Below are 20,737 nucleotides of genomic sequence, written 5' to 3' on the forward strand. Positions count from 1 at the left end.
TAAACTGGGGCAAACTTCATAATGGGAGGTAAATCAGTGCCACCGTTTTTACACCATCTCCTTTGCCCCACTCCAACAAATGATAAGGTGACAAGAGGTAGAACTGGAGTCATACATGAATTCCACTGGGAATTGAAAATTCAAAATTGTCCTTTATTTTGAGGGTGTAGACAGACAGTTTTGTTGTTTCTGAATTTTAGTCCCAAATACGGTCAGTTTAAGCTATTACTCCTCCCTGTACTCCGTATGTAATGCAATGGGGAGGCTCCAAAAGGATCCAATGTCTACAGCAAAGACAATAATTCCTTCCAGGTTTCCATTCATTATTTGCCTTAGCATCAAAAATTCCTGGAATTCTTAAAAAAAGAAAAATCTTGGAATTCTAGAGATGGTTCAATGGTTTTCATCACCACCAGGCCAAAGGGTCACATGAATATCCACTTTATTCCTTTCCCCCCAGCTTTACTGAGCTATAACTGACAAATAAAATTGTAAGGTATTTAAAGTGTACACCATGACAGTTTGATATACGTATACACTGTGAAAGGATTCCTGAACATCTGCTTTATTCTAATGCAAGTGTAGGGGAAATGCTTTTTCTTAGTACAGTGGAGGCAAAAATGGGAGTTTTCAGAACAATGCTTTTATTTAAGAATTAAGGGAAAACAAAAACATTAAAGCATAGGAATACATTGACTGAATACAAGTGTCTCGTTTGGTCTGAAATCTAGAAAAAGTCACTCTGACTACTTACCTGAGGTAGATTTAGGTTGGCACTGTTTCAAGAGAACCTCCATCCATCCCAGAAGTTACCTTCTAGTTTTGGTTACAGGCTCCCAAGTGGTCCTTTCCAACCTCAGGTTATTCTATATGAGTAATACCAACACCATTTTCCCCCCATGGTTAAAAGCCCTCAGACCTGTTTCATACCCCCAAAGTTCTCTGTCTGAGGGATGGTCCATTTTTAATTTACTTAAAGACTAGAGACAATTACCAGGAAGATTAGTTGAAAGAAGGGGCAAGTCACTGCCCTGCCAAAGATACAAACTCTGTTCCCTTCTCCAAGTTCTCTCTAATGACTAACAAGTAGCCATAAGGACTAATTTTCATCACCACCAAGCCATACACCCAATACTATTTTAAGAATTACAACTGTCAAACATATACTAGTGATAGACATGATTTTCACCAAAGAGAAACAAATACATCTTGTGTGTTTTATCACACCGAGCAACTTTTTATGGTATAAGAGCTATTTATGAAAATTACTAAAATACATCAGATCAAATAAACTTCCAGGGCATGTTTTCTAAAAGAAGAAAGAAAAAAACACCGTAGAATCAGATTTCTTATTATCACTATGAGCTATATCCTCTGACCCTAAGATTATCAAGGTCAACAACCAGTCATCAGGATCAAAGCTTAGAGCCATACACAAGGTGGCAGTGCAATAGTTGGCCACCGCCATGAGTCCGAACACCAACGCTCTCTGGAGTTCAGGATTTGCTAAGATAAACCAGAGGACTCAAAACTTATTCACCAAGCCTACAGTCCCAAATACTGTAGAAGTTTTAAGTATTTATATTAAATGTCGTTTAATCGGAGGGAAGAAAAAAACCTCAGAAGTGTCCACTTACAGGTCCCTGGATTAATTAGAGTATTTCTGGAGAATATTAAAGGTAATCATAATTATCCTGTTAAGTTGGAGATAAGTGTTTATCCTTAAACCTCTGATGAATCTGCCAACTACTTTTCCCTTCTAGCATTTAGAATCCTACATTACAAGCGAAATATATACCTTATATTGTGGTGACTGTAGTCTTTTCCCTGGGAATAAAAAGTATTCTCTTTCCTTGGCAGAATCGAAGTAAATGAAAGGCATGTCATTATGCGGCTTGATTTGCTATAAACAGCAGGATGATGGAGTGGAAAAAAAACACAAAACACCAGCTTTTGAGTCACGATTCTCAAAATCAAAGTCTAGCTTCTCCATTAATAATGCATCATTATGTGTTTTACTCTGTGCCTACTCAGGCTTAAATCTTTCTTTCAGCTTTCTCTTAATTATTTTGCAAGGAGCTGATGAGGATATCTTACCATTGAAAGAAACATGATAAATGAAGTCACAAAAGTATGGGTACTAGCAAAAATCATAACTATTATCCTGGAACGTGCATCTCTGAGTTGAGAAGAAATGAATCTCTAAAGCTGAAACTGCAAATACCAGTAATAATCTGAAAGATTTTAGGGAAAGGAAACTTGTAAGGGTATGCCTCAACTCACAAGTAAAAAGCTGAGTATCTACCTCGTTATGAGGTTGGCCCTCCAAAGGGGAAGCCTTGGGAAGAGTTTTGATCTATGATAACTACTCCCTAGCTGCTTAGTTTTCACAACCAGCAAAAGGTTCCCATGCTGCTATCAACACACTAGTCCCCATTCCAGCCAAGACTTACAAAACCAACAGAGGCAAAGTAAATGTACTTCTTTCCCCCAACAGTAACACATGCCACACCTTCTATCTCAAGGTTACAGTCCTTTCCTTTATTGGAGTTCCAAATTTTAAAAACTGAAAGTAAAGCAATCATTAAGTGGTTCAGATAAAAGAAAAGCATCTTTACCTGAGTTTCCCATCAGGCCTACTCTGACCTGCCCTAGCTCCTTCCAGAAGAAGTTTCTGGGTATCTAAAAAAAAAACAGTTTACATATTGACTCATTAAAAGTCATCTCTACTGTATGAGTCAACTAACTATTAGAACAGTTCTTCTCATACCTATTAAATGTACACAGTCCACAGTTAGATCTCTTACTAGAACAAAATTATCTGCAGAGTAGGTTCTTTGGGGCGCAATAAGGTAGGGATTTCCTGCAAGGCTTTTTTTTAGACTCAAGGTTATTTATAGGGTTTTTCACTTATGTGAGTTCCCCAGTATACCACAAAACTGATCACTGACAGAAGCTTTTCTCATTCAGAGAATTCATAAGGTCTTTCCTCAGATTGTTTTTTTCTTTTGGGGAGGTGCAAACCCAAGAAGGCTCTCCACCTAATGCTTTTGCCACCTTCAAGGCAAATATAGAAATTTTCACCTGTATGGCTTCTCTGATAGGTAAGAAAGTCATAGTTCTGTTAGAAGCTTTCTTCACACTTGTGGGGGTCTCTTCCCAGTGGGGTGTTCTGACGTCCAATGAAACGTGCACACTCTCTGAAGCACTGTTGACACAGGGTATTAAAAATGCTGTCCACCAATGTGAATTCTCTTGGAATGAGAAGAGGTGACCATTGCTAGAAAGCTTTCTCACATTCACCAAATTTGTAAGGTTTCCCACCTGTAAGAATCCTCTTGTGGGTGATCAGATACAAGCTTGGACTAAAGGTTTTCCCAAACTCAGAGCATTTGTAAGATTTCTCATTGGAGTGGCTGATACGCTTCTGTAAGGACAGGTCTCTGGGCAAACCATTTCTCAACTTCCTACAATTGCAGATTCTCTGGTCCCCAGTAAAATCTGAGCTCTGAGGAAAGTCTGAGATTTGCTTAGAGTTCTTCATCTTAAGGAGTTCTCTTACACTGTAAATACATTTTTTATGGCATTATAACTTCTTGTCTGGTCAAGACATTTGTGAGGCTTCTGATGCATGGGGAGGGCTGAGCTCAAGACCTTTTTCACCCACATCACAGATATATGGTTTTTCACCGATGTGGATTGTCTGATGTTGAAGAAGTGCTGAGCTCTGGTGAAAGCTTTTATCACAGACACCGTATTTATAATGCAGCTCCTCTGTCTGAGTTCTCATTTTCTGTTGGGCAACGAAGTCCATGCCCAGGAGGAAGCCACTCTCACATGCAGACCACTGATGAGGTTTCTCTTCCACGTGAATTCTTTGATGCACAATAAGGTCTGAACTACAGTTGAAACTTTTCTCATATTCCAGGCATTTAAAAGTGTGAGTGTGAGTTGCCTGGTGCCTGATTAGGTTGGCGCTCCGAGTAAAACTTCGCATACATTCTAAGCATTTATACGGCTTCTCACCTGTGTGGACTCTCTGGTGTACTATAAGGTCTGATTTCTGGCCAAAGCATTTCTCACAAGCACCACACTTATAGGGCTTCTCCCCAGTATGAACTCTTTTATGAACAATGAAGGCTGAACGGTGTCGGTAACTTTTCTCACACTTATTACATTTGTAGGGCCTTTCACCAGTATGAGTTCTCTGGTGGCTAATAAGATCTGATTTCCCACTAAAAGCCTTTTCACACTCCAGACACTTAAATGGTTTCTCACCTGTGTGAGTTCTTCGGTGTCTTATGAGGTTTGTACTTCGGCTGAAGCATTTGTCACACTCACTACATAGATACGGTTTCTCGCCTGTATGGCTTCGCTGGTGGACAAGCAGATCAGAGCTCTGACCAAAATTCTTGCCACAAATGTCACATGTATAGAATTTTTTACCTGCATGTGTTCTCTGGTGTCCTGAAAGGGCTAAGTGGTGCCAGAAGCTCTTCTCACATTTGCTACATTTATAAGGTTTCTCATAATTGTGGATCCTCTGGTGTGAAATAAGATCTGAGCTTTGGATGAAGGTTTTCTCACACATATCACATCTATAAGGTTTCTCCCCTGTATGGGTTCTCTCACACATAATAAGAGCTAAGTTTTCACAGAAGTTTTGCTCACGTTCAAGGCACTGGTATATATGATCATCTATTTGAGTAATCTCATGCACATGAATAAAAATCTTTTTACCCTTCTGAGGGCATACATGATATATTTTCCTTTTTTGAGTTCTCTGATTATACCTCTCTTCTGAAGTGTACATTTTCTATGGCTCTCTCCTAGGGAGTTTTCCACTGGTCTTCCTGACCCATCATTTTCTTCACAGTCATTTTCTCGATGAGAACTTGGAAGATACATCTGTTTTAGGCCTTTCAGTCATGGGCAGCTCCTCTCTGCAAGTTTCCAGCATCATATATACTAATTCTTTACTTGGTATTTCAAACCCTGTGAGACAAAGAAGAAGTATTATTTATATTCCTTTAACTAAGAAAAAATGCTCAAAATTAAAATTGCTGCAGAAAAGGCAGAATTTCTGTATCAAAGTCCACAAGTGCTCTAGGTTTTACAGGGGGTGAAAGCAGTTACTTTTCCTCTTTGCTAGTATAAAACCAATCAGCAACACATACAGGGCAAGTACCAGAAAGAACTGTTTCTTTAATGAACTCAGGTGATCTCAAAACCAAAATTCCTCCTCTTCCCTTGGTTCAACTGAATAATCAAGACGCCTAATAATTAGTACGCCTGCTCATGAAGAAAACAATCCAAAAGGGGCTATGAATATCTGTGCAGTCCTTTCTATAGTAAGGTTTGGAAGAAAATGGTTAATGATCATTAGAATTCCCAGTGCAAAGAGAGAGAAAGTAAGTTTCTATGACTATCATCCTAGCTGTGTGATGTCAGGCAAGTTACTTAATCACTCTGTACATAGTTTCCTCATCTATAAAATCGATTAATGATGGAAATTATCTCACATCATTGAGTTGAATAATAAATTAATCACAATCTATCTCATGGTAAGTACTCTGTGTTAGCTATTATAATAACTATTATTATGGTAAAGGGGCCTAAGAGTCTGCTTTGATATGGTTGTATGAGCACAAACCTTGCTCAAAAAGAAAAATCCCAACTTACTGCTGATAAAAAAAAATAGGATGACTTTGCTTCCTATTTTACTGAGAAAATCTAAGGAAGCCAAAAACCAAAAACATAAAAAAAACACTTCCACATGCCCTCACCACATCAACCAACCTCTTCCAAGGTGGTCATGCACTCTCCATCTTTCCTTCTGTTACCACGGATAACAAACTTCCCCTGCCCAATCTAAGGACAACCTGTCCATTGGTGTACTGGATTCCACCCCTTTTTGCCACAAAGACATCACTCCTGCAATTCTATCCTCTCTCTCCTGCAATATCAATTTGTTCTTTCCTACTGGATCACACTAGTCAGCAAACTAGCTGTTATGTCTCTCCTAAAACCAAAGCACTAACAAGAAACTTCTCTCAACCACCTCACGCTCGAGCTATTGTCTCACTTCTGCTTCTCTTTACAGCAAAATTCCTCAAAAGAAATCAATCTGTTTATTGTCTTTAATTCTTATCTTCCAAGGTTTCTGGAACATACTCCAATCAAATACCCTCACCACTCCAGCAAAACTGCTCCTATTAGAACCTAGGAGTCCCTAGGAAATCTGATTCCTAGTTACCACTCTGACACACTTCCCTGCTCTTCTCATGTGTACTGCACGCTAGTCACCTTGGCCTCCTTGCTGTTGTTCAAACAAGCGAGGTCCATTCCCATTTCAAGGTCTTTGTGCTTGTAGTCTCTCCCTGCTAAAGTGCTCTTCCTTTAGATCTTCAAAGCTCCCTCTCTCACCTCACTCAAATCTTTGGTAAACTGTCATAGTCCTCAGTAAGGCCTGACTGACTATCCTATTTTAAATTACGACACACCTCCACCCCAGCTGACCCACACGTACAACACTCCTTCTCTCCCTTCCTGTTTTATTTTTCTCCATAGAATGTAAGCCCCTAAAGGACAAGGATTTTAGTTCATTTCATTTGCTGCTGTTTCCCTAGCACCTGGGACAGTGCCTGGCACAGAGAAGGTATGTTCACATATAATGAGGTACTATGTAACTGTAAAACAGGATGAAGATAACCTTTATGAATTGATGCGGAGCAATTTCTAGGATAAACCGTAAATTTTAGAAAGCAGCTGTGAATTAAGTAGAAACAAGAAACTACACATGTATCTATTCATTTGGCCATAAAGAAACTCAGAAAAGAAGAAACTAATGAGTTTGGTTATCATCAAAAGGTAGGTGTAGGGCTTCCCTGGTGGCGCAGTGGTTGAGAGTCCGCCTGCGATGCAGGGGACTCGGGTTCGTGCCCCGGTCCGGGAGGATCCCACGTGCCGCGGAGCGGCTGGGCCCGTGAGCCATGGCCGCTGAGCCTGCGCGTCCGGGGCAAAAAAAAAAAAAAAAAGGTAGGTGTAAATGGGATCAAAAGGACAGGAAATTGGTACCAAAGGGTGGATGGAAAGAGAGTCATACTTCTGTTAGTATATACATTTTTGTAAAACACACATTTTTACTTTTTAAACTGTTACATTTCACATATTCAACAAATACATAAATAAATAGAAAAGCTGGGGGAGAAAAAAATTAAAATGGAATACAAATAAAAACAAACAAGTCTGTATTTCAAATTAATAACAAAATCACCCAGGAGGGGGAAAAATAACTCAAATAACTTTATAATACAGTATTAGGATTATATAAACTCAAACTAAAGATAAAAAGGACTATAAACAATTACTGAACTCTAATTAGTAGGAGTTTTCCTCCAGAGTGGAAAAGGTTCACTATTTAATGTATAGCCTAGGAATGAACAAATAAATAAATATAATGGCACCCAGATGCTTCACTGTCAGCGAAGGGGGTTACAAACACAGAAAAGGGAAAGGCTAGAATGAACTCTGCATGTGTAGTGTTTAACTGGAATTAGAAGTATCAGTATGAGGTCAAGGTTTTTTTGTTTTTTTTTTCCCCCGCGGTACGCGGGCCTCCCACTGTTGTGGTCTCTACTGTCGGAGCACAGGCTCCGGACGCGCAGGCTCAGTGGCCATGGCTCACGGGCCCAGCCGCTCCGCGGCATGTGGGATCTTCCCAGACCGGGGCACAGACCCGTATCCCCTGCATCGGCAGGTGGACTCTCTACCATTGCGCCACCAGGAAAGCCCAAGGTCAAGGTTTTTAAGTATACACAGAAAAAATAGAAATGTGTGTATGTGTGAAAGTGTGTACTTTTTTTTTTTTTACTAATGTCTGGCTGTGAGGTCACAAACGATGAAATCCCAGTAGTAATGAGCACACCAAGCACTTAGAGCATGGTTTCTAAACACCATTTCCCACTGAAAGGAATCAAGGCTCATTGGAGAAATGGCTAATTCCAGGGTTTAGAAAGTACAAGATGAACCTGGAACACCTTGTTGTGTCAGAAAATAAGGAAGTGCTCAAAAAGTGGTGACAATAAGCCAAGAGGACCCAGGAGCCAGGCTGAAGGGGCTGCCACTATACAAATCAGGAACAAACAACATCAAAATAAATAATGATAGTGATACATTAGTAACACAATATGAATCCATACTCATTTAAAAAGTGAATAAATAGTCCGCTGCCGCCATATTGTCTGTGTGAAGAGAGGGGAGAGCGTCCGCCGCCACTGCAGCTTCCACCAGTTTGAAGAAAACAGTTCTGAAACAAGCTCTTATCCCCAGTTGCCTCTCTACATAGTGACTGCCATCTCTCCAAACGTCAAGTCCAACTTTGTCCGCCAACCTGTCTGACATGTCGGGACCAGTGCCAAACAGGGCCAGAGTTTACACAGATGTTAATACGCACAGAGCCCAAGAGTACTGGGATTACAAGTCACATGTGGTGGAATGGGGAAATCAAGATGACTACCAGCTGGTTAGAAAATTAGGCCAGGGTAAATACAGTGAAGTATTTGAAGCCATCAACAACACAAATAATGAAAAAGTTGTTAAAATTCTCAAGCTAGTAAAGAAGAAGAAAATCAAGCGTGAAATAAAGATTTTGGAGAATTTGCGAGGCAGTCCCAACATCATCACACTGGCAGACATTGTAAAAGACCCTGTGTCACAAACTCCTGCCTTGGTTTTTGAACACGTAAACAACAGACTTCAAGCAATTGTACCAGACGTTAACAGACTATGATATTCGATTTTACACGTATGAGATTCTGAAGGCCCTGGATTATCGTCACAGCATGGGGATTATGCACAGAGATGTAAAGCCCCATAATGTCATCATTAATCATGAGCACAGAAAGCTACGGCTAATAGACTGGGGTTTGGCTGAGTTTTACCATCCTGGCCAAAAACATAACGTCCGAGCTGCTTCCCGATATTTTAAAGGTCCTGAGCTACTTGTAGACTATCAGATGTATGATTATAGTTTGGATATGTGGAGCTTGGGTTTTATGCTGTCAAGTGTGATCTTCCGGAAGGAGCCATTTTTCCATGAACATGACAATTATGATCAGTTGGTGAGGACAGCCAAGGTTCTGGGGACAGAGATTTATATGACTATATTGACAAATACAACATTCAATTAGATCCACGTTTTAACGATATCTTGGGCAGACATTCCCGTAAGCGATGGGAATGCTTTGTCCACAGTGAAAACCAGCACCTTGTCAGCCCTGAGGCCTTGGATTTCCTGGACAAGCTGCTGCGGTATGACCACCAGTCATGGCTCACCACAAGAGAGGCCGTGGAGCACCCCTATTTCTACACTGTTGTGAAGGACCAGACTCGAATGGGCTCATCTAGCGTGCCAGGGGGCAGTATGCCTGTCAGCAGCACCAATATGATGTCAGGGATTTCTTCAGTGCCAACCCCTTCACCCCTTAGACCTCAGGCAGGCTCACCAGTGATTGCTGCTGCCAACCCCCTCGGGATGCCTGTTCCAGCTGCCGCTGGCGCTCAGCAGTAATGGCCCCTTCTGTCTCCTGATGCCTGAGCAGAGGTTGGGGAGTCCACTCACTCCCTTGATGCAGCTTGCGCCTGGTGGGGAGGAGTGAAATACTTCAGAAGCACCGTGTCTGAACCGTTGCTTGTGGATTTATAGTAGTTCAGTCATAAAAAAAGAAATTATAATAGCTTGTATTCCTTTTTTTCTCTTTCTTTTTTTTAACTCGAAGTTTTCATAACTCAGGGGATTCCCTGAAAAATTATCTGCAGGTGGAACATTTCACGGACAAATTTTTTTCTCCCCTTCCAAATTCAGTTCCTCGTCACTAAAGAACAAAGATAAACCAGCCTCAATTCTGGCTGCTGCGTTTGGGTGGAGATTTCTTCCCATGCCCACCATTGCTCCCCTACCATCTCACACTTTGAGGGGTTTGTAGTTCATGCTCTCCTCCAGAGGTTACAAAAATGTAGCTTCTTGAAGGGAGGTGGGAAGGAAGGAGGAAGGAAGGACCCAACCTATAAGAGCAGTGTACCGCTAGTCACTTATATCACTTTACTCCAGAAGTGCTTCAGTGGGGTTATACTGGTGAGTCTAGTGGAAATACGTCTTAGTTACACTGAGATGCTGAAAATCTACTCAAAGTGCAGACAGGCCCTGAAAACGTCTGTTCAGTATGAATCATGTCTTACTGACCTAACCTAAATGCCGCTCACTTATAATTTAGTTTCAGTTCAGTTTAAAACTTTAATACCATCCCTCCCAGGCTCCTTACCTCGGTCCTCTCCCCTTTCATCTCCCAACATGCTCTATAGCTGGTAGGAGGGGGAAGGCAAAATCTTTTTCAGTTTTCTTTGACTTGGCTCTTTTGAATTCAGTTAGTTACTGGGTATAATTACTGTGTTTTACAAAAGAAAAAAACATTGTCTACGTTGGTTTCATGCTAGCAACTCTTGAAGAGCTAATGAGAGATGTGGCCACTGCATTTTATTTTAAGCTTTCTACCTTCTTTTCCTACCTTCCCCTTCCCTCACACGCCATCCATTGAGAAGATCTGCCCCTCAGTCTTGTAAATGTACCTGAGAGGTAGGAGCAGAGCCACTATCTTCAGTGAAACTGAAATGGTAGAACTGCAATTGTGGGAAAACTAAACTCTCCTGTTACAGCCCTGCCACCCCTTGCTGTCTGTATATATATATAATACTTTGTCCTTCATATGAGAAAGATCCAGTGTTGGAATTCTTTGGTGTAAATAAACATTTGGTTTTATTTATCAAAAAAAAAAGTGAATAAATAGTGAGTGAGAAGGGATAGGTTTTTCTTATATTAAAAAAGCCAACAATTAAATGTAGAATAAATGATGGAATTAAAAACATCACATGTCCAATGAAGAGTAACAACTGTTTCAGGCGAAAATACAAAAATATAGTGGATGAAAGTTTTATGAGAATCAGGATATTTACACAATCTGAATATATCTCCCCGCTAGATATTTAATAATTAGAAAGACAAAAAAAGTAACTTCACAATTTAGAAACCTGGAAGACACCACCTTAAACAAATGATCAGAGTTAACACCACCAGTAACAAGATATATAGTTGCCTCCTAATATGATGCAAAGAACAGAACATCACTTCTGTGCTATCTTGCCAAAAATGTATAACCTGAATCTAATCATGAGGAAACATCAGACAAACCCAAATTGAAGAAAATTATGCCAAATAAATGGCCTAAACTTAAAAAAAAAAAAAAAAAGTCTAAAGACAAAGTCTGAGGATATGTTCCACAATAAAGACATGACAATTAAATGAAATGGGTGATGGTGGAATGGATCCTGGACAACAAAAAAAACTTATTTTTCTCTTCCTACAAAGGACGTTAGTGGAACAATTGGCTAAACTCCAATAATGTCTGGCGATCAGATAACAGTATTATATGAATGTTAATTTTTTGACTGTGATAACTGTAATGATAATATAAGAGAATAGCCTTGTCTTCAGGGAATAAACAATTAAGTATTTAGGACAGGCTTTCTCAACTAGAGTTCTGGCAAAGAACGAAGCCCTACAGAAAATGACTTGAGTAACTATTTTTTAAATTCTCCCAAGGATGGCATGTAGCTAGTAGCACTGAACACACATGGGAGAGAAGTTAACTCATTGCATACCTATTACTTCAGGGCTTACCATGTCTTAGGACTTTAGGGCTTAATTCTCTCATAGTTTGAGATGAGGTATTATGTCTATAACTTACTCTCAAAAGGTTCAGAAAAAATGTACATATAGGTACATGTATGTATAGAGAAATTAGTATAGACTCATAAAACAAACATAGTAAAATGTAAACATTTAGGGACTGCAGGTGAAGGGTGTATGGGTATTCTTTATATTATTTTACAACTTTTTTTGTAAATCTGAAGTTACTTCAAAATTTAAATGTATCTTATTTTGTTTTTTAAAAACATGGGAGCTGAGGGCTTCCCTGGTGGTGCAGTGGTTAAGAGTCCGCCTGCCAATGCAGGGGACATGGGGCCGTGCACCACTACTGAGCCTGTGCTCTAGAGCCTGCGAGCCACAACAACTGAGCCCGCGTGCCACAACCACTGAAGCCTGCACGCCTAGAGCCTGTGCTCCGCAACAGGAGAAGCCACCGCAATGAGAAGCCTGCGCACCACAATGAAGAGCAGACCCCGCTCGCTGCAGCTGGAGAAGGCCAGCATGCAGCAACGAAGACCCGATGCAGCCAAAAATAAACAAATTGAAAAAAATATATATATATATATATTAAAAAAAAAAGAACATGGGAGCTGAGAGTTAGTATATTGTGATAGTTAAAGCTGAATGTTCAAACTCTGGAATCAGATTTTGGCTCAAATTCCCACTGTGCTTTTTGTAGCTATGAGAACTTGGGTAAGTTACTTCCTTCAGCTTCAAACTTCAATTTCGATAAAATAAGTAAGATATCATTACATGTCTTAAGGAGTTGCCATGGGAACTGAGACACTGTCAATAAAGGACGTGGCTCAATGCCTGGATCTCAACAGATGCTCAATAAATGGTAGGTTCTATTATTTTCTTAATTCCATCTTCACAGTCACAAAAACACTAACATTTCTTGAGCTCATCCTCTGTGCCTGTCTCTTATGCAAAGCCTTGTTCAAAAGCATTTAAAATAGTTAACTAAATAATAATCAGTTAATGATTAATACGAAGATTAAGCAAAACACAGAAAAACGTTTATGGAGAAATGCTAGGAGGAAAAGGAAGACTTTAGAATCACAACTAAGTAAAGATATGCATCCATACAGACAAATAGCTACTCTAAGATGGTGGCTGTATGGGAGTTTTGTCTTTTAAAATGTGTATTACTGTTAAGGTCAAAAGGAGAGAGAGTAGAGTGGAAATAAATGATTCTGAGCATGGTTAAATGAATTAAAATATTCCCTAATTTTATCAGCCGAGGGTATCATATTTGCCCTAAATAGCCAATCAACTGTAGGGCACCAAGGAAAAAAATTAAAAATAAGGAAAAAATTAAAAATAAGGAAGGCTTTTAGAGGTCAGCACCTAGAAAATAAAATATAGTCTGGCTGTCAAAATTTAAAGTAATCCATGACACTTCCCTAGTTCAAAATACTATAACTGCTTCCTACCACTCTAAGAATAAAACCTAAAGTTTTCACTGCGCTACATAATGCGGTACCTCCCCCTACCTTCAGCCTCACACAACACATCAGAATCTTTACACTTGCTCCTTCTGCCTAGAATGCCGTTCCCCCAAGTAGCTTGCTCCTTTATTTGATCAAGTCTCTGACTGAAAATTATTTCCTTAAAAAGAGGCACACCCTGACTACTTCATCTAAAATAGCTATGTCTCCTTAGCCTGTTTTACAATATTTCTCTTCATAGCACTTATCATCATCCAACTTTGTGGTATATATCTTATATTTGTTAACTTGTTTCTCTCTCCTACTAGAATATAACTTAGTTATATAACTTAGGATTTAGTCTTTTGTTCACTGCAATATTCCTAGCGTCTAGAATACATTTGTTGAATGAATGAAAAATATGAATGAATATCAGAACCAAAAAAGAGCCATCATCCTCTAAGCCTCAGCATCAATATAACAGGCTAGGCTAGTAGCCCTGGCTGGTGCATCTGGCAAACCCAAATATATACTTCAAGTCTTAGCTTCAGGGTACCCTTCGCTAAGAGGTTTCTCTTACCTCTTCCTAGGAAAAGACTGGTTCTCTCTTCCATGGCTAGGGTCAGAGTGCACAGAATAGGCAGACAGGCTGAGTACAGAACTTCAAAGCTCAAGGCTATCCTTATAGTTAAAGGATGTATGTGACAGGCAGATAAAGTTGATAAAGTGTTATCTAAAAAACTAGATAATGCTTACTGTATCAGGTCCCAGGCTAGGGATTACCTCATTTATTTTTCATTAATTACATGGATTATCTCATTTAATCTTCCCAAGATTGTAAAATAGGTATGAATACCAACGTTTGCGCCTTACAGATAGAAAACCTGATGCTCAGGGCAGTTAAATAACTATGTAAGAACTCACAGCTAGTAAGTAGCAGAGCCAGTATCTGAATCTCCATCTTCTGACTCCAGGGCCTGCTTAAGCATTGGGCATACTGCCTTTTGGGGGCTGCAAATCAATCACAAAGGAATTACTAAAAGCCTATTGTGAATAAGCCTGTTGAAAAGGAGTAGAAAATACACTTAAATTGGTAGGACAGCACTGGTTTTAGCACTCTGCTATCTCAGGAGCTAAGAAAGGGTCATGTATCTTCTTTCCATGTATCTTCTCCCATTCCGCCTTGTCTCCCCCAGTTTCCCTCTCCTCCAGCCTCAAAAATCCACTGTTTATATAGAAACATACAGCCTGGTATGTTACTTACCATAACAACAAAGACTCAAGACTATCTTCCTTTTGGCTCCAAAAGGTCTCTAGTCCATAACTATTCACAACACTCAATTCTTCCCTCTCCTAGAGGAAAAAAAATCAATAATGTAGAAATTTATAATTTTTGTGAAATTTTAAATGGTTCCATTTACTCCCCAGTCTGGTCAGTATCTTTCAACCGTAACTTACCTCTTCCCACCTTTCCTTACATTCTATTTTCTCCTGCAAGAAGCACCTGCCACTGGTAGCCATCAGTTCCTTCCCAAACAGCTCTAGACAAAACATCGAGAATCCTTCTGGGTAATGACTAACCTTAACTTCATAATAAAGCCCTGAGTCCTGTTCTACTTGTTTCAATTTTTACCTCAACTTCTGAGATCAATGACCCATTCTTCTACCACTATAAACCTCAAGATGCAGTTGATAAGTGCATATGATACAAAGCTATATATAATGCCGGTTTCCAAAAATGGTTATGGAATGATTAAACAAACCAGATTTTTCTGCATACAGATTCGATGCAACATGACCAATCTCTGCCTTAAAGATAGGGGTGGGCGGTGGGTGGAGAACATTCAACGTCCTTGTTTTTTTTTTTCCCCCAAAGTGAAAGATACACTTAGATCACTTAGAAAAGTGCGTGGCAGTGTTTACTATTATCTCCAGGAACGATAGTACTAAGCTTCTCTTCCTTCAACTTTTCATTGACCTCCTTTCAGTCGCCGTCAGGGGGGGGGGGGCCCAGACCCTGCTCTGTTGCGAGGACCAGAGGCTGCTCCTACCAGGCGGAGGCCGAGGGGGTCTCGGGTCCCGCAGAACCCCTCCCCCGATCCCTGGGCCCCGCAGGCCATGCCCCTCCCAGGCCCCGCGGGCCGCGCTTACCACGGCAGCAGCCGACGCCGCCCCTCCGCCTGGGACGGCACTTCCGGTTACTCTGCGGACACTCGGGTTTGGGTTTCCCGGCGGCCGCAGGCTCCGGGCGGTGAACCTAAGGTCCCACCTTCGGGCAAAGAAGGAAAGCCAACCTGGGAGGCCGACGAGAACCAGAAGCAGCCCCCTTTGCGTGGCTCGGCGAGGGCAGTTGAGGCCAGGCCATCCAGGGGGCTCTTTAAGGGCCGACAAGGCCGGGTACCCGAGCCCTTTCAGCCTGGCTGGGAAGCGGCCGGCGCAGCCCCGCCCCCGCGAATCACATGATCACCCCCTGTTCAGCCACTGGGGCGGTCCACCCCCGGCCTCTGGGCCAATAGGGGCCGAGCCTCTGGACCGGGGGCGGGGCCCTGGGGCGCCTGCGCTCCGGGGCCCTTGGTGTTTCGGGGCGGAGCGGTCGAGGACTTTATTTAGGGATCCTTTCCGATGCTACTGACGTCTGGGGGTGACGAGAGGACCCACTACCACCTTGTCTAAGAAGAAGCAGCCCTGTTTATCTTACCGTTTCCGACTTATGTTCTCTTTCCTGAAGGCTGTTAAAAGAGGACTCGAGGCAGGAGTAGCGTCAGAAGAGATGGATGCCACCGACCCTGTGGAAAACACCCCGAAGGATCTGGAAGAAATGGAGGATACCAAAACACGGTGGAAGCGCTCCGCCACCCAAGATGTGGCCAGAGAGATGAATGAAATGCTTTAAAGGGGGGATAGTGTTGGCTTTGTGTGGGTAGAGAAAACTGCAGAGGAAGATAGGATTGCTCTGATTGTAGGAGGTTTCCCAGTCCTTCCTGATTGCTTATGGGCTGGAATCAACTTAAGTAATCACCTATGTTTGGGTTGGAGCAGAAGTGAGATTTCCTTCAGAGAGAAGTAAATATACCTATATCTACATCTCCCCTTGCTCAATTGTTCAGTGAAAATAAAGTTTCCTAAAATTCCTCAGACATCAAAGGGTAAGGATTAGTACTAGGAATATAGAGGACAAAAGGCTGGGTAATGAGGCTAAGAACTTGGATTGGGAGAAAAATACTGAGTTTAGGGAGTGGTGAGAGCATCATCAGGGTCATAACAGTCGTTTATTCAAGATTAACTAATCATGTTCCTAATTCTGGAATTCTTCCCCAGAGGAGTTGCAGCTTAGTTTCATGTTTGTTTTTAATGAAAACTTCCAAGTAAGGCCCAACTATTCTATCCAGAGCCGCCTTAATATTTGAAATAATTTTTAATAACTTTAGGGTATGTGATATGTTCCAGACATTGTTCTCATCATTTTACACGTATTATCCCTTTAACTTGTAACAAAATTCTATGAATGATGAATTGGGTGATTGGGATTGACATATATGCACTAATATGTATAAAATGGATAACTCATAAGAACCTGGTATATAAAAAATAAATAAAATTTCAAAAAAAATTCTATGAGATGTTTATTATTTTTTTTATCTTAGGAGAAAACTGGTGCAGGAAGAGATTGAGTACCTTGCCCAAAATCACACATTTAGTAACTAGTGAAGCTGAAATATGAACATTCATACCAGAGCCTGTGCTTGCCATCATTGTACTTATAGGGCTGTATCAATAGTGGTGCCTGTATAGTGGAAAAGTACTGAGTTCTGATTCCTGCACTGTGTATAGGAAGGTCTCAATAATTGTTGAACTCTTCAGCTTTTTCTTTAAAGATACATTGACCCAAGCAAAGAGCTCATTTTATTCATTGTTTCATTCACTCAACACATGTTTATTGAGCACTTCCAGTTCAACTGACACGATGCTGAGTATTAGGAATTTAAAGGCAGGAAAGACTCAGTCCCATTCCTCTAATGGTTCACAGCCTACTATGGAGATAGCAAGTGGTGTGATAGAGGTAGAAGTTACATAAGGTAGTGTGGGAGCAGAGAGAAGGAGCACTTGTTTGAGAAAGGGTCAGAAATGACTGTAGAACGTGGGGCATGAGGTGAGGCTTGAAGGAATGGAAGCAAGGAGTTGAAGATGGGACTGGAATGGAAGATGGGAAATAGGTCAGAGATGTTTTAATGTGATTTCAGTTAATGGACTTTATCTTGTAAGAAACGGGAATCCATTCATGGGGTAGCTCAATTATCCCCAACCTTAAAACCTTTAGAAGGATGATTTTATTTTAGTTTTACATATAGAGAGAAGCAAAACGGGAAGCCTGGAGACAAGGATAAAGAATAAGGTAGAGTAGCCAGAAAATTAGGAAAATGAAAAAAATGGGTCATGGCAGCCAAGGGAGGAGAGGTTCAATTAAAAGGTTATTGAGAGCAATGTAAAATAACGAGATCAGATGAGACAGCACCAAAGAACATTGGATAAAGTTTACATGAGAATTACTATGTTCTAAGTGCTGTTATAGGCACTTTATAGTATTAGCTCACTTAATCATCCAACAAAACTGTGTGCTTTAATTCTCACAATAACCCCATATTATAGATGAGGAAGATGAGGTACAAGGAGGATAAGTAATTTGGGCAAAATCGTGCAGCTGTTAAGAGGCAGAAAGGGGATTTAAACACTGGGAGTCTGGCTTCTGAGTCCGTGCTTGTTACCACTACCCTATCCTGCCTCTCTAAAGAGGCTCTGCAGAGTTTAGAAAAAAAAGAGGTTTTTTTTCTTTAGTAAGGGCAGCTTCTGTGGAGTGTGGTGGAAAGGAAAGTAGGGAATGCAGGTAGCATCATCTTTTCTTTCAGAAGCTTGGCTATGAAGAACAAAGACCATCTCTAGCATGGAACACAGGTCTTAAACAGTGAGCAGGGCCTAGGGCTTCAGGGTGGGGGAGATTTTAATATGTTGCTAAAGGAAACAAGTTCATAGAAAGGATGAGGATTCAGGAAGGGGGTATTTGATATAGAGAGGCCACTTAGGAGACAGGAGAGGCTGAGGTCTGCAGTACGAAGAGGAACTAGCCTTGAATGGGAGAAGGAATCTGAGATCAGAGCAGGAAAATATATGTGTTGCTTTGGTCTTGTTCAGAAACCCTTACTTTTAGAATTTGGAGGGAGGAACCTCAACTGGCCATAGATACTCTATTCATCAGGCTCCCATCTATTCTTAGTCATTCGCCAGAACCCTGATTCAGAGGAATTTTTCTCACAAGAAATAATCTTCTGTTTGATTGAATCCAAAGATAAAAATCAGTAATATATAGGGCTTCCCTGGTGGCGCAGTTGTTGAGAATCTGCCTGCTAATGCAGGCGACACGGATACGAGCCCTGGTCTGGGAGGATCCCACATGCCGCGGAGCAACTAGGCCCGTGAGCCACAACTACTGAGCCTGCGCGTCTGGAGCCTGTGCTCCGCAACAAGAGAGGCCGCGATAGTGAGAGGCCCCCGCACTGTGATGAAGAGTGGCCCCCGCTTGCCACAACTAGAGAAAGCCCTCGCACAGAAACTAGGACCCAACACAGCAAAAATAAATAAATTAATTAATAAACTCCTACCCCCAACATCTTCTTAAAAAAAAAATCAGTAATATATTTTTGAAAATAAATCACCATGTTCATGTTTCAGCAATTCCAGTAGGATAGCATTGCTGTTCTTCACCTCCTGATTTCCCAGGGTATCTCAGATTTTCCCACTGAAGTATTACCAAGCATAGAGGAGAATGAACAAGTACCTCAAAGTGGCTTCTCACAGTTGGAAAGTTAATTTGGGTGTCTCATTTTATCTTTAAAACTCATGTAATTTGCATTCTACCCTGTGATCTAGTTGGGCACTGGAAATAGAAAATTAAAAAAATTGGTTCCTATCATTAATAAATCATAGTTGAAAAATGAAATAGATATTTGCCTAGTTCAGAGGTGGCAAATCTATGTAGTAAATTACTAGCTTCTTCCCCCATATCCATGGCACTAACACCAGTCAGTTGTGAATTTTCTTTTCCACTTTACAAAAACTTAAGCTCAGGTACCTTCTCAATACAATATCCACTGTCAGTCAATCAGGATGGATTTTGCTTTGCTACCCCTGTGTACGAGAAAAGTTTAATTCAATAGCATATGAACTAGAGGAAAGATCTGTACAAAGTACCATAAGAATGTTGAAGGAAGTGGGTTATTCTGTCTGGAGGGATCAGAGGAGACTTTACGAAAAGAGATAGGCAGTCTACGGCTGTTATGATTGCTTTGTTGCACAACTCTTCAGAGAGCCGGGTTTCTTCCAGTTCATTGTCCCCTGTTCCTTGGAATGTTGCTTTTATCTGGTAGGTAGAATTCTAACCATCACATTCACATTTGAGACAGAAAGATGGAGAAAGAGATAAAGAAGAAAAGGCAAAGGGCATGTGCCAGCTTTTAGTAAAGGAAGTTTCCAAGATGCTGCCACACAATCATTCCACCTGCATCTCATTGGCCAGACCTCAGTCACACTGTCACATGGAGTAGCAAGTACTAATCCTATGGATGAAGGTGAATATGGATATTACATGGGAATCTGGGATGGGGGAAGGAAGAAGGGAAGTTGCTTTGTTAAATACTGGATTAAATCAAGTGGTCTATTTTTCATTTTCTGCATCACTCTTGTAGCTATAACACCCCTCCCCCATAATATGCATGTTCATCTTCTTCCATAGGAACAGAACCCAACATTTTTGGAAAGCATATGGACAGCAGAATAAAAATTAACTCCTTTGCAGCTACAGAGCATGAGACGATGATAGTCGCTAAATAAGAAGGGTAACAAAGGTAAGGAAATCTGGAGAGAATCAGCTTGAAGAAGCAAAAAATGAAGTTGGTAGTATGGAGGGCCCAGTAGGTAAAGAGGGAGTGAATTATGTGAAGAGGGCAGAACTTCGTTTGGGAAATCTGATGAAAAGCCACCAAGGATTTGGCCATATCTGAAGTCTCCTTTTAAAATAGCTCAAGTGGAGGGGGCTAGCTCAAGTCTGGAGGGGAGAAATAGCAGAGGGAAATTTCTGAGTGTGTCTTGTTTTATCCTGTTAGTGGCTCCATTCCTTCCTTACCAGAACATGTTTCTCTCCCAAGGAGAACTCAAGGAACTAAGTTGAGTTTCTGTCTTGGCCCTCAACCTCATGGCTCCCCTCTTGCTGAAATAGACTTCTATCTCCCCTTACTGAGTACAAATCTTGTTCTTAGACACTGACATTCAGCAGTGTCTGGGACATCTGTTTTGAACACGATCTTTGGCTTTCCCCTGGTAAGCAGGATCACTTACCCTTTGCAACCAGGATGGCTAGAGAGAGAGTGGTTACTTTGTCGCGGGCTAGGTCTTTATTAGGTGGGTATTACTGACTCAAGCCTATATACACAGATGCTTTGATTGCCCTAATTTTCAAAAAAAAGTTCGCCTCCTATACTTGAGGACGTCTATC

At 41.0% G+C, this 20,737-nt stretch overlaps 1 protein-coding gene and 1 pseudogene across 6 annotated transcripts; one reads left to right on the forward strand and one right to left on the reverse strand.

Moving 5' to 3' along the window:
* Positions 1 to 623: 623 nt before the first annotated feature.
* Positions 624 to 15,628, reverse strand: ZNF322 (zinc finger protein 322). 6 transcript variants are annotated; one of them, XR_003004043.1, is made up of 4 exons: positions 15,346 to 15,628; positions 14,459 to 14,547; positions 2,619 to 4,995; positions 624 to 1,903 (listed from the first exon to the last, which is right to left on the reverse strand). XR_003004043.1 is itself a non-coding variant. In XM_024751915.1 (4 exons), exon 4 carries the CDS (start codon positions 4,811 to 4,813, stop codon positions 3,605 to 3,607), a length of 1,209 nt encoding a protein of 402 aa, XP_024607683.1. In that variant the 5' UTR covers positions 4,814 to 4,995; positions 14,459 to 14,547; positions 14,653 to 14,735; positions 15,489 to 15,628; the 3' UTR covers positions 625 to 3,604. The 6 variants fall into 6 exon arrangements, 5 of the variants coding, with proteins under 5 accessions (XP_024607683.1, XP_024607681.1, XP_024607682.1 ...); XM_024751915.1 differs by adding an exon at positions 14,653 to 14,735 and having other exon boundaries at positions 625 to 4,995; positions 15,489 to 15,628; XM_024751913.1 differs by adding an exon at positions 14,119 to 14,205 and having other exon boundaries at positions 625 to 4,995.
* Positions 7,855 to 9,593, forward strand: LOC112404095 (casein kinase II subunit alpha pseudogene; annotated as a pseudogene).
* Positions 15,629 to 20,737: the final 5,109 nt, after the last annotated feature.

The sequence above is a fragment of the Neophocaena asiaeorientalis genome, unplaced genomic scaffold, assembly GCF_003031525.2.
Source record: "Neophocaena asiaeorientalis asiaeorientalis breed wild unplaced genomic scaffold, Neophocaena_asiaeorientalis_V1.1 scaffold165, whole genome shotgun sequence".
NCBI lineage: Eukaryota > Metazoa > Chordata > Mammalia > Artiodactyla > Phocoenidae > Neophocaena > Neophocaena asiaeorientalis.